The following is a 14,010-nucleotide window of genomic DNA, read 5'->3' on the forward strand; positions in this document are numbered from 1 at the left end:
TCCACCATCTGCTGTCTGCAAAACAAGTCATTTATATACTGTCACTTCCAGGGGCGCCTTTATTTATCAAGTGACCACTATGCAAATCACCTGCAGAAGATTTGGCTGATCTAATTACCAAACCATATTGTGAAAGAGTTGGTTTTCATCATTTTGAGGACAATTTTAGATGATGCCTTGTTTATTTTGCATCAGATTGAGCTGGTTTTAAGCTGTCTTCCACCCTGGCTGTTGTTACCCTGTGAGATGACAGTACTGTTAGTTAGTTGCACATTAGGAAGCCTGCTACTCAGGCTCCCTAATTGCACCCAGTTGATGTATTCTCTGTTGTGACATGTATTGTGAATATATTTTGTGAAGGAGAAAGAAATTGGTTCAGCTAATTGCAACTGATGTAATGTTGATATGATGAGCACTAATTAAGACGAGCCTTCATACCCACAGTTCGGTTTTTCATTCCAGGTGGACTTTTTTGTATATTAAAACTCCCAGTAATCTCATGAACATGATTTTTGGAAAAGTCGTCATGTTCATGCATTAAAATATATTTATTTTGTTTTATTGTATTGCAAAGTTGCAAATATGATTTTGTTCCAAGTAGAAGCCATGTAATTTGATTAAAAATCATCAATATTCTGCACAGTCTGAGAATGTTAAGAACATTTGGCAGGTGACTACCTGCTTCTGTTCCACTTCTGCCTTAATGAGTCGGTGAGGTGTGGCATGGAAGTGTGCCCAGTGAATGTCTTGCTTTTTTCTAAAATGTGGCGATTGACTTCGGGGTATTGATTCATTCTGGGCCTGACAGGTGAAGCTGCAGATCTGGCATTAGTCACAACAATTAAGGCATTTGAAATGTCAAGAAATTAGAGGTCATGAGAGATAATTTCCGCCTGTGTGTCAGATGAAAATGATGACACCCTCTGACATGCCGCTGGGCCTCTGGTTGAGGGCACGGTGACAGCTCTACTGGGCACACTGCCGGAACAGCAGTCCTTCACCGTGATGCTTCTCGTGACAGCCCTCTCTTACTGAAAAACATGACAGCAACCCCTGGATTCAGACCCCACTGTGTCACTCAGAAGTAAACAGACAAATTATTCATCAGTAGGACTCTATTCCTCCTCATGTCACTGCCCCTCCTGCCCCCTCTGATTCAACAGAGACAACAAAGTGTGCTATAGCTAGCAAATGTGGGGCTTTGAAGTAGCTGACATACTTTAGAGTGATTTCACTGTGATATTCTAATTATGATGGAATACATGTTTAAATGCTTGACCTTAATCTGTATTAATCAGCGATCATATAGGATTTAATGTGCATTATCAGTGATCATAGCTGCATTCGAAACAAACACATACTGGTGGACATAATGTTTGAGACATTTCTGCTCAGCTCCCAAGCTGTCACTCAAGAAACACCCCCAAGGCAATTCTTTATTTGTACTTAGGGATTGCAGATAAGCTTATCTTAAACAAATTTCCACAGGCATGTAAAGAATGGGCAGTGATGTTGTCACATGGGAAAATAACTCAGTTACACAGATTTTACAAATTCTAAATGGTACCTTCACATATATTTACATGGGTTTGTATGGTTTTGATGGGTTTTTGCAACCTGTTTAAATTTCTACTTAAAAGCAATTCGCCATCTGTAATCTATGGGATCTACCAAAAGGTGAAAGGTGCCGCAGCTTCATGTTTGCAGTTGCCACTGTGCATCTCAGGTGTCGTGACTCAGCACACGGTGCTTAGTGGGGCAATCCAAGGCCATGTCTGCAGTCTGTGTGACAGAGCTGTTGTGTTGCTGCATTGCATGAGTGCACTGGAGGATCCTCCATAGAGACTGCCACCAGTTTGGGGAGCATACAGTAGAGACGCAGGGAGCTGGAGACACTCACCTCTGAAGCCTTTTGCTCATAACACAATTAGATGCAAACAAAGTCAGACAGACAAATACACATGGTGAGTTATAACGGATGTTTGGTGCTCATCCAAGCAAGGTGGGTTTTTGCTGGGAGGGAAGATCATCCAGATGGCTTTGGCAATAAGTGTCACTTATCAGCCAAAAATCAAAGCCTGAAGTGACTTATACTAATGAACTACCTGTTAAGTGCTCTCCATCTCAGATCGAGATAAGTTTCTGACATACATCACTGAAGATTAGTATTTAAATAGCTGAGAGCTATTGATGTGTTTTGATCATATAGTGGAAGAACATGTTCTTGGGTTAACCTTCAACAAGTCAAACCCCCCCTGCCCCCCTGCCCCCATAACACAAAAACACATACAGAGACAAACTCTCCTGTTTGCACTTGGAAACTTTTGGTGTTCAGGGTTTTCTGAGGCTACCAAAATGGGGCTTTGCTGCACCCAGTTTCCCCAATAATAGAATCATCATAAAAAATATGTTGATGTTTTCCACATGGCCTTCTTAGCCTTTCTGATCTTTGTATCAAATGTCTCTACTTGAACAGACACGGTGACCCTAACCCCAAACCTAACCTTAAATAGCCATAATGTCAGTTGCTTATTACTTGACAGACTGCATTGTAAAGAAACCCCGACTAACACTTAATGATTGCCAAATGTGCTCCCCAACTCACGTGAAACTTTCACTACTAAGCGACAGAGCTGTGCAGACAGCGCCTTTTTTTTTTTTTTGGTGCTGTGGAAGATAGGAAGTGATCGGGGGTGTTGGGGGCGACCGTGTGGCTTGCAGGTGGCCTGTCCTAATTCAGTATCACCTCCAAACTTCCCATGCCACTTCTCCCACTGTGGCATGTGTTACCCAATGGGTCTTTTTGATAGTGAGTGGTGTGTACAGGCGGAGGAAAATGAGGGCTAGCTGCCCAGGCAGTCAGAAGGGCGGGCGAAAGGCTGAGCGATGTATGTTCCATTGTGCACAGTGGCATTGACGGACGTCTACAAGCTCCCCTCTGATGGTGGAAGTGGCTCCAGTCACATCAATCACTCCCACCGTGGAGTGCCCCACTTTCAGTCAAGCTCAGCAGCTCTTACTATTTGTTTTTTGCTCCCTCTAACTGCAGGCAAATTAGATCTAGTGTCTATTTAAATGGATTTTCTTTTTTAAATCTACTCTTTTAATGGCTGTTTTTAGGTAGTTTTCTAACATCACATGCATTTAGACTTGTATTTTATACCCCACGAATCATCTTTCATCAAAGTACCTTTAACCAAATTGCCCTGACCTGCTTGTGTAATTTTGTGGCTCTGTTTAATACATGTTAATGTGCATACACATGCTTTTACCCTTTTGTTTCAAGCACAATAACATCTAAAAGCACACCGGCTTGCTGCGGTCCTAGCTGGATGTCACTCCAGGTTAACGTTTGTGCAGTTGGGGCCCCTGCTCCTGGAAATGGGAATGGTTAACTGAAGCATGTTAATAGGAAAAGGCTTGTCTCTTCCATACTAACACTTGGATGACTCTGCAGGGTGAGGGGGGAAGGGGGAGCACCCAGGCGGATTGGGAGTGCACCCCTTTCCCTTTACCTCCCCCCTTCCTCAGAGGCACGGCTGAGTTAGGATTTGCTTGCATTGTCAAGTAACGCATTGACCCATCACTTTGATGCATATTGATTGTGACAGCCGCTCTCTCTCTCTCCTTCTCCTCTCTCTCTCTCTCCCGCAGGCCACAGAGGCGCAGATCCAGAGCTTTGGACAGACGCCATCTCAGTTGCTTATTGAGCCACATCCTCCACGCAGCTCCGCCATGCACCTGGTGAGAACAGCGAGCATGCTGGGAAAATTCCCTGCACCTCTGGTGGTGCTGGTGTGCATGAGGAAGGATGTGTGGACCTGTCCAAGCCCGGATGGTGTGTGTTAGCGTGAATGTGTTTGTAGGTACAGTAGACAGAAGACTGACAAGGAAGTCCTCAAATTCTCACTTCCAAAAGTTTCTTTGAATCTGATCTTTTATAACAGAAGATACATTTTTCAGAAGTCCTACATCATGTAGGTCACAGACCCTCAGTATAGCAAACAATCTTTTAGTTCCAGTGGTCTGCACTGTTCTGGAGCTGGTACTGCCTACTAGGAGTGTGGTTAAAATGGAATAGTGCTCTCTACTGGCCTAGTAGTGCCTTTCTTTATATTGGAAGCACCTCTTCCCTGTCCAATCCATGTAACAACCAGCCTTGTCCTCATTATGCTCACATGGCTCTCTGTTTCTCTCTCCCTACAAGAAACTTAAGACCTTTTAGGTCCGTTTTCTACTTTGGCAAATGTTGAGAATATTTTCATCACTTCTCTCCAGTTCTTTAAATGGCTTCCTGTATCAAGGATGAGACCTAAAACTGTTTCAGATCTTACAGTATTGCTAGTATCACTATGTCTGCCATTGCTTTTACTTCTGCTACACATGCAGAAGTCAGCATAGTAGGAAAAGGTAGGAAAAGCACATTGCAAACGTTTTTAAAAAGCCAGTTGCTTTTAGTGCTTTCCTTATGGGCCATTTTCTGATGTATGTACATGTATGCACCATCTCATACGTGCAGTCAATACCATCCCAGTTTCCCATGTCTACCTGTGTCTTAGTCCCTGCTTCCCATAGGGGACAGTGCATGAAACTCTCCTTTGTGTCTAAACCTAGTTTTTCCTCCAACCTCCATACTAATTGCCTCTTGCATTCTTTTTCTTTCATCTTTTCATATCTCTTCTTTTTCATTTTTTCCATCGCCTCCCATCCTGCTCCTCTTCCTCCTTCTCCTCCTCCTCTCCCAACATTGTACTACTCCATCCTTTTCCACACTTTGTCTTTTCTCTCTTCTACTCAATAGTGTTTCCTTCCACAGAGTCCCCTAATGTTCAAGGACCAGATGCAGCAGGATGTCATTATGGTGTTGAAGTTTCCCTCCAATTCACCCGTAACCCACGTGGCTGCCAACACTCTGCCCCATCTTACAATACCTGCTGTGGTCACTGTCACCTGCAGCCGCCTATTTGCAGTCAACCGATGGCACAACACCGTCGGTGAGTGGAGCTCAGCTCACATGCACAAAAGTGTGCCACACCACATGCCATACCTACCACAGCAGTGGCCCTGTAAAATCACTTCATCACCATCGCACCCACACACACACCAAAAAAACTACCAACTGCTCATAATAGAGCTGCAGCCAGCTGGCTATGGGAGAGGCTAGCACCTCCCAGGTAAGCTGACCGTGAGTGTTTCCACATGTTACTTCTCAGACATGTGTGAACAACATTACCCACGGAGCCAAACCCTGAGAATCGGCCTCACCTCAGGGTCAGAGGGCCAAAGCAATGGTTACTAGAAAATTAGGCCACAACTGCACCACATTCTCCTCACACATCCCCATCTGTCACTGTAGAAACACACAGACCTCCGGACCAAAGAGCCTGCTCTATGTGGCGGCTCTGGCTGCACCCACACTAATGAACACAGCTGCAGCACCCTTGCCATCCTGTTGGAGAGGAGGGAAATGTGGTTTGGCTTTTCAGAATAATTACGATAACAAGACCTCCATATTTTCAGGCATGTAGCTGCTTCAAAACTGGCTCCAGATATGTTCACATGGATGAAATATCTCCATTCAATTTGACACACTGGGGGGGAAAAAAAAGCAGAGTAAGACAGATGGACCTCCAATGCTTCCATCTCCTGGAAGATATCATGAATTAACTTGGCTCTAAAAGTGGAACAGGTGTGCGCGTGTGTGCAGATATGTCCATTGGTCAGAAATAGGCTCACATATCTGTCTGGATTCAGGTCTCCGAGGAGCACCCGGCTACTCCCTGGAACAGGCACATCACTTACCCATAGAGATGGATTCTCTGGTTGGTGAGTGAGCTTGAATGGAAAAAAAAACAGCATTAAACAAAAATATCTAATGGAGTTTTAGATCTGTATAAAATGGCACAGTCCTTAATTTATAGCTTTGCTTGGGAAATTGCTTGGGACATGTGTTATTTCTTTCTTTCTTTTTTTTCCCACAGCCAACAATACTGGAAGCAACAAGCGTCAGATCACAGACCTAGTGGACCAAAGCATCCAAATCACCACACACTGTTTTGTCGTGACAGCTGACAACCGCTACATCCTGGTGTGTGGCTTCTGGGACAAGAGCTTCCGTGTGTACTCCTCTGAGACAGGTAGGTTAGAGTGTAAACTCTATTTCCTACAGAGGTGTGCACTGATGTGTGGAGGACAGTGCTATGACGGTAATGATACAGTATTGTTGCTCCTCTCTCCTGACAAGCCTTGTAGAAAATGGGTGAAAATAATAAATAATAATGGACTGAAATAAGAAAAAAAAAGTTATTTTAAATTTTTTTTCTCCTTATTCTTATGTTTCAGTCGGCTTAGGTAACATTAATTTGTGTTGGTATGTGTGTATATATAAAAAGGATTAGCATTGCACCTTACAATGCAAGCACAGACTGTATGTAAAAGATAGGTCTGAAAAGTGAAGCTAGAGCAGAATTGCATTAAACTTGATTTTGTTCCTTTGGTTGTGAAAATAACTATTAAAGGCTCTGCAAAAGTTCTCCCTCTTCTCTCTTCACTTATGACCTTATTAAACACTTTCCTATTAAATTATGGCCCAGTCACTAATTTAATTTATTACTGCATGTTTATCATATTGTAACTTGTTATCCTATTTTGAGTAAAATCATGGTATGTACTGGAGAGTAGCTACCTTGTGACTGACAGGTTGCTACTGGATATGCATGCCATTTGTCTCAGATCCATCATTTGCCTCCCAAATCCAGTTTAAAAATGAAAAACAAGATAGCGATGTCTGAAATGCTATGGCTTCAAAATCGTGAGTCAAACAAAACAAACAAATCGGTGGTGTCATGGTGGCCACTTCCATATTTTATATATGCTATATAATTACAGGAGTTTGACACACTCTCTTTCTCTTTAGAAACACTGGGTAGCTTAAATAATCCATTTAAAAATGCTAAGGACGTTATCTTTTAAACGGGGTCATAAGCAAAAGTTTTATTTTGAAAAGCTGGTTAACCACTAGATTAACTTTTACAAGTATTTATTCACTAATTAATAAATTAACTCTCTTTACTGAAGTGACAGCATTCACAGTACCAGTTGTAGCAGTCTTTACATTTCTGGACTTTGTCAACACCAAACTCATGTACAGCGTGTATCCACTTTAGGTAAGCTGACCCAGATAGTTTTTGGCCACTGGGACGTGGTGACATGTCTGGCCCGATCAGAGTCCTACATTGGAGGAGACTGCTACATCGTCTCTGGGTCCCGTGATGCTACGTTGCTACTATGGTACTGGAGTGGGCGGCACCATATTATCGGCGACAACCCCAATAACAGTGAGTAACCGTATCCAAGTGCCACGCACTCGCATGCATAACAAAAGAGGAGAAGAACTGCCCTCTGGACATGTTTATAGTTAATTATGCCATTTCTTGGTTGTGAAATGAAAGTCTGTAAAGGTAAACAAGTCTAGTATTTTTGTTTGTTTGTTGGTTGTTGTTTTTTTTTATTTTAATAAACTGGTGAAAAATATTTCTATTCTATAATTAGATTCTACAATCAAATCCAGAGGAGTGACGGGGGACGATCATTTATCTGCACCGAAGCTGTGATACATTAGTGTGATTCATTACATTGAGATGTGCTGCTTTCAAGTAGAGGACTCCAGATGTCTTGGCATTCATAATAGTAGACCCCAGTGTGTGATTTCTGCTGCTCAGTTCATTTAGTTTCTCATTCGCACTGATTGTCTTGTGTTTCAGACAATTAATCACAAAAGGAACTGTTACAGTACCATGCAGCAAGCAGAACCATATATGGTGTGGAATGGGGAAAAAACTGAAAATAAAGGGGGGGAAAAAACTGTTTTTATTTTATTTTTGGATAACAATGCCGTGTGTGTGCCCTAAAAGATCTCGTGTTTCCAGTCGTCTCAGATTCTAGGAGCTCTGAATTAGTCGTGAGTGTCCTTTAATTAACTTCACTGAAGCTCCGACAGTTAATTAAGAATTTCAGCTTGGATGCCTCCAATTAGCAAGGGGCAATAGCACTTGTGTTACTGCAGCAGGAAAACAGTATTCCCCTGATATTCACACTACTTGTGCTTACAATGCACCTTTAATGGACAGGAGATAAAAGGAAGCTATGTAGCTGAAGCACAGGGAGCGGAAAACAATTAGGATGCAGCTGAGAACTTTTAAATTTTATTCTTATATAAATCTTTGAGCCACTAATGATCATATTCAAATACAGATGAAAGGCATTAGTCTTGACAAATTAACTACTAACATCTTTTCATACCTTTACAATTAAAGGACCCAAATTAATGCCGTAAAGCAAAACAGCAGTCCTTTGTATCCTTATTGACTGTCTCAATGAGCGATCTTTTCCAAGAATATCATTCTAGTGATTTCATGCCTATTATATTTTCTGTAATGCTAGTAAAAGGTTCTGTGAATATGTAGCAGCAGCTTGCCGGATCATTACTCTATCATCTCGCAGATGTGGCGTTCGCGAGGAAATTGATTTCACCCATGCCTCAAAAGCCTGCATGCAACTTCTATGTCTAATAATTAAAATAACTTCCAGCTCAATCATGGCCATGCTCCTCAGACTCAGCCCATCACGCTGGTTGCAAGGAGATATTTGCACCAAGTAATTGTTGTGGCTGAATCTAGCTTGTCCCAAGGGTTCAGGCAGGGTGGGGGGGTTAGTTGGTACAGGGTGATTGAATCTTTTGTCGGGTAGGTGAGCTCCTTTTTCCCCCGGAGGCTTTTGCTGACATTTGTCCTATTCAGCCCCCCTCAGCAGCAGGTACTGGGACTGACAGCACTGCTCAGGTCCCGGTCTCTAAGGGACCGTGTTGCATCGATCACAGTCCGGCTCACTGACTGGACTGCTGCCGCGGCTATAGAAGCAATATGCCGAGGTGGTGGTGGTGAGGTCGAAAGTGTGTCAACATCATCTATCAGGATGGTGCTGTCATCCAGTGAATAGGGAAAGTTTGACGGAATTGGCTGAACTTTTAGTTACATGTGGACACCAACAGTCTCATACTTATTCAGTGTTAGTTTGACATAAGTTTGGCATGAGCAGCTGGGGAAAAGGTGATGACTACAGTAAAGGCCCAAACAGAAGACTTGTTAGCTATCACAAACGTGTAAATATAAATTCTATATAAAAATATCCTTTAAGCAAAAGAAATACAGAATATTAAGCTTTGTTTTTTAAAGCAACTAGAGATTCTCAGTTGTGTTTTGTCATTTACTTTAAGTAGAATTTAATGATTAATTAAAGAGATTTAACATTCTACGCATGATATAATTTAATTAAAAGTTCATTCCCTTCTTCAGCACTATTTAGGGAAAGGTTTAGTGGTGGTTTTTTTTTTTTTTTTGGTGATCAGAGCAATTCAGAAAGACTCCCACTTTCATCGTTCTGACACTATTCGAGGTCGGCTCCAGGTGCCACGAAACACCCCTCACTAACCTCTCCCCCGGCCATCATCAATCATGTGACACACAGGATCAAATCAAGTGCCTCCCCTGCCATCCCTGGGCATCCCTTCATTTACATAACAATTCACATGGACCTCCCTGCAAGCAGATGTATGTCACAATCACAGCGATTGTGTTTATATGATTTCATTGTCTTATAAATGTGCTCGGTGACAGCGCAAAAATACTATGTACTGGCCGGTAAATTACCTGCAGCATGCTATTCACAGGATTTTTGCAGTCACACATCAGATTTAAAAACAATTAGCCAAGTCATTTGTTTTGTGACATTGTGTGCCTTTTTGTCCTTTAGGTGACTACCCAGCACCCCGAGCAGTTCTCACGGGTCACGACCAGGAGGTTGTGTGTGTATCAGTTTGTGCAGAGCTGGGCCTCGTCATCAGTGGAGCTAAAGGTCAGTGCGCTTCTTTGTTCTTCCGTGTCACATTGACTGGACAAAAAAAGGTGACATCAGGTACACCAATAAACTGGAACAACGGTGCTCGTGCATTAGATGACCATTTGATTAGTGACCACCTCCAAACCAATGTTTATCCAGATGACAGATATGCAGTCGCTTCACAGAAATGGACTATTTTTATAGATTCTTTACATAAGCACAGGTTGATCACATGTGCGTTCTGGTTTGGTAGAGGGTCCGTGTCTGGTCCATACCATCACAGGGGACCTTTTGCGGGCTTTGGAGGGACCAGAACACTATCTGTGCCCACGGCTCATCTCGGTTTCCAGCGAGGGCCACTGTATCATCTACTATGAGAGGGGACGCTTCTGCAACTTCAGCATTAATGGAAAACTGCTGGCACAAATGGAAGTCAATGATTCCACCAGGGTATGCCAACTTAAAAAAAACATCAGTATACTCCAGGAAATATGCATTTTTTTTCATCTGCAGTTTTAAAATGTTTGGAGATATTTAAATCTCAAGTACATAACATTTTATTCAAATACTGAGTCATTTTTTTATGCATACTGAGCAAGTTAACCTTTGATTGGATGATAGTAATGTTGTACAGTATGTTGCATCATGTCATGTATTTTCAGTATGCTATATATTTCTCATTCTGGAGCAAGAAAGGTGAGTAAATGTTGGGTTGGAAGTTTCACGTGTAACTGGCCTCTATCCCTCCTGTAGGCAATTCTCCTGAGCAGCGATGGCCACAACCTGGTGACAGGTGGAGACAACGGTGTGGTGGAGGTGTGGCAGGCTTGTGACTTCAAACAGCTCTATATCTATCCAGGCTGTGATGCAGGCATCCGAGCCATGGACCTATCACACGATCAAAGGTCAGGGCAAGCAGTTGTATGCTGGTGATGGTATATTAGGCCCATGAGATTAAGAGCTTAATGAGGTAAACCAAAGTATATTTATAATCATTTAATGGGGCGGTTGTGGCACAGGAGGTAAAGCAGGTAGCTTGTTGGAAGGTCAGTGGTTTAATTCTTTGCTCCAGCCGGTTGAGAAGGATAAACTCTACATTTCTAACAGTTCATCCACATGCCATAGAGACAAAAATTACAGGGGTGCAAATGCATATATTTCGGACACTGGCCAGCACACATACATGAAGGCAGAAATCTAAAGGCAGGTCAGCCCCTTGTTTGTCCTGAAAGTTATTTCTCCACAAGATTTGTCAGGAGTCATATAATGAGTGTCTGGACTCACAGACGGCAGTGTCTGCTTTGGGGCTAAAAGCCTGACGTCATCATGTGACCCTGGCAGTCAAGAGAGGTTAGAGAGCCTGAACATTCAAGCTTCACTTCACAGCCACAGGCCAAATATCCCTCAGTATTTACAGGCCTATCCAAAAACAGAGACCTCGGGCCAAATGCATAAAACTTGATTACAAGTGTGCGTAATCAACAAGGCATAAATGTGCAACATTTTCATCAGATCACTATTTTTTTTAAGTTCATGTCTCACTTTTCATTTCACCAAATCAGGCTCAATTTGCTTTGAAAAACACACATGCACATATGCCCTTCAACTTTGTGAGCACATATATATCCAAACATTAGTTCTTAAATCTGCACCATCAAAGGTGCTTAAATAACCCTTTAAGACAAGCAGTGGCTAGTTGGAGGAAACTGAATTATTTTAATTTATTTTTTTACATTAAACAAGTATTAAACCACCACTTAAATCACTTAAATATTTGAAGAACCCCTCGATTCAGCTGCAGTGTCTTTTCTCAATAAGTTGACATTAGGTAATCTAAGTGAGCTGGGCTCCTTGACTCCCTTTACAGAAGGACATTCTGCTAAAACTCTGTTCATTGTGCTGGAGCATTTTAGCCCTCGAGGTGTAGCAATATAAGACGACCCTGTGAAATCAGCTGCTTTTCCTACATACCAGCCAGATGTGGACACTGGGGGCATAGGGCACTTACAGAAAGACAGTGGGACTCAGTGGTCCACTTGAGTTGTCAGAGGAACTCAGTAATTTACTGTCACAGCCCCTCATGACCTCCTGCACCGGTTTCATTCACTCACTGTGGGGATTTTAACAAATCATTCAGATTCATGGCAGTACGCTTAAACAGTGAACATATTTTAACGCATGTTGGTTTCTCGCTCTCATTCACACACCTTTAGAATAGCATTAAGTTATAGAAAGAATATTTACATTTTCCAGTAGTTTTCTAACATTGGAATATTATATCTGGTATTTATTCCTTGTTTTTTTGCCTTTTAGGACTTTGATCACCGGCATGGCCTCTGGCAGCATTGTGGCATTTAACATAGATTTCAACCGCTGGCACTACGAGCATCAGAACAGGTACTGACGAGAGGTGGATACGTGCAGCAGGAGGCTAGTGTGGAGAATTAAGAGGGAAACCTATCAACCAGTGACCGAGTTGTGCTGCAGAGAATCCAAGATGCTGGGGGCATCAGCACGATAAAGGACTGTGTGTTCTTGCATGTGTTCATCTGGCCTCTGAGGTGAACACATGTCTGCTGCTAAACAATCTGGAGTCAGTTTGTTGGTTTTCTCCTGAGCTCCAGCTGAAGTATTTACCCAAATGAGTCGAGCAGGTCTGCTGTTCTGGATAAGAGGAGACTGAAATCAACTCTAACAAAATTACACAGTTAAGTTATTAAAACATACTTAATGTTCCTGTTTCAACTGTGAAAATGCGAAACAAAATGAGGAACATTTATACAACATTTGTATGGCAGATACTTGGAACATTTTTCTAAGAAAAAAAAATGCTCAACCTGTAAAAAGGACAGTCTAAAGTGTTTCTTCCTTATAAAGACTTGCAACGATCTAAATGCTGTTAGACTACCCACCATGTTCCATTAAGCCATGTATAAATGTTGCAAAGGTTTTCATTGCTCTTCAGATATTAGTTGGTTAGTTCCACGTATACGACCCTTCTTTGCTTATCGTTAACAGTGGTCAAGTGTATGTGTATGTGAAAAGACAATGTTTACTGTTAATTTGTTGTGTTTGAATGTCTATATGGAAATTCAGTGTGTCCTTTGTGAAAAGCGTTTATGACCATGTCATAAATATGGATATTTCCAAATTTATTTTAAATCGGGGACTATATTGTTTATTAATGGAAAATATGAAAAGATTGTATACCGATTCCAGTTTGTCATGTGGAACATGCATTTATTTTTAGACATTGTTTCTTCCAAAAAACATCGAATGATTAAAATATCAGATTTGTTGGATTGTCTAATGATTGTCAACGTGTTTATGGTAAAGCTGAAAGTGCCATTTTTAAAGACATTCTACAGTTTCTGGCACTGCAAACATTTATACTGTTCTTTATGTATATCAGATTTTTTTTAAGTTATTCTTCTTTTGCAATTTTCTGTCCTCCATAACTCCATGCTCTGAAAGCAATATTATGACATGTTCAACAAATAGGTCAATGAGAGGTATTCAGCAGTGTAACAAAATGATATATTAATGAAGAGGACAGCAGTATAAATATGAGTATGGTCTATTTTTGGTGATATGAAAGCTATTGAGTCTTGATTTAAATGAAGCAAGGAGAAGTTGATTTCCATGAGCTGTCAATTTAAATGAACAAAAATATGCAAACTGATGGAGTTAGCGGTTAATTTTTTTTTAAACAGGTGCTACAAGACAAACCTACCTACCCAAAGCTGAATATTTTGCATGTTATAAAATCCTGAAGGCACTGGTTTTTCTTTCCTGTGAAAATCGTGTCATTATTGTGAATAAAAATGTCATATCATTAACAATATCTCCGAATGAAGCAGTTAATTTTTATTGCAATCAGTACACAGTAAAAGGCTTCTGCAAATGTTCCAGGAGGATGTGTCTGGAGCTGAAATAATTAGGTCAAAACTGGCAACTGTATGCTGAATTTCTTTTATTGTTTTTATTAAAATTGATTGCATACACTGTAGTCACCTCAAGAGTAATTCTTGAGATTTTACTCATGTGATTACTCTATAATAAGGTGTTCTAGCAGTAGTGCAGTACATGTTATAAGTAGCTGGAGATGGAATT

General features: G+C 41.4%; 1 protein-coding gene across 2 annotated transcripts in view; it reads left to right on the plus strand.

The window, feature by feature from the left end:
• Window positions 1-13,741, plus strand: part of nbeab (neurobeachin b) — a 213,630-nt gene extending 199,889 nt beyond the window's left edge. Inside the window, exons 48-56 of one of the 2 annotated variants that reach the window (XM_085243955.1) lie at window positions 3,655-3,744; window positions 4,802-4,994; window positions 5,755-5,826; window positions 5,982-6,137; window positions 7,167-7,337; window positions 9,811-9,912; window positions 10,151-10,347; window positions 10,651-10,802; window positions 12,211-13,741. In XM_085243955.1, coding sequence (XP_085100081.1) covers window positions 3,655-3,744; window positions 4,802-4,994; window positions 5,755-5,826; window positions 5,982-6,137; window positions 7,167-7,337; window positions 9,811-9,912; window positions 10,151-10,347; window positions 10,651-10,802; window positions 12,211-12,301 — 1,224 coding nt within the window. In that variant the 3' untranslated portion in view covers window positions 12,302-13,741. The remainder of the gene's footprint in view (window positions 1-3,654; window positions 3,745-4,801; window positions 4,995-5,754; window positions 5,827-5,981; window positions 6,138-7,166; window positions 7,338-9,810; window positions 9,913-10,150; window positions 10,348-10,650; window positions 10,803-12,210) is intronic. The other variant, XM_085243956.1, reaches the window with a different exon arrangement.
• Window positions 13,742-14,010: the final 269 nt, after the last annotated feature.

Source organism: Mchenga conophoros, linkage group LG14 (genome assembly GCF_057382185.1).
Source record: "Mchenga conophoros isolate Kocher_MC1m ecotype Shallow Benthic linkage group LG14, M_conophoros_male_GT1.1, whole genome shotgun sequence".
NCBI lineage: Eukaryota > Metazoa > Chordata > Actinopteri > Cichliformes > Cichlidae > Mchenga > Mchenga conophoros.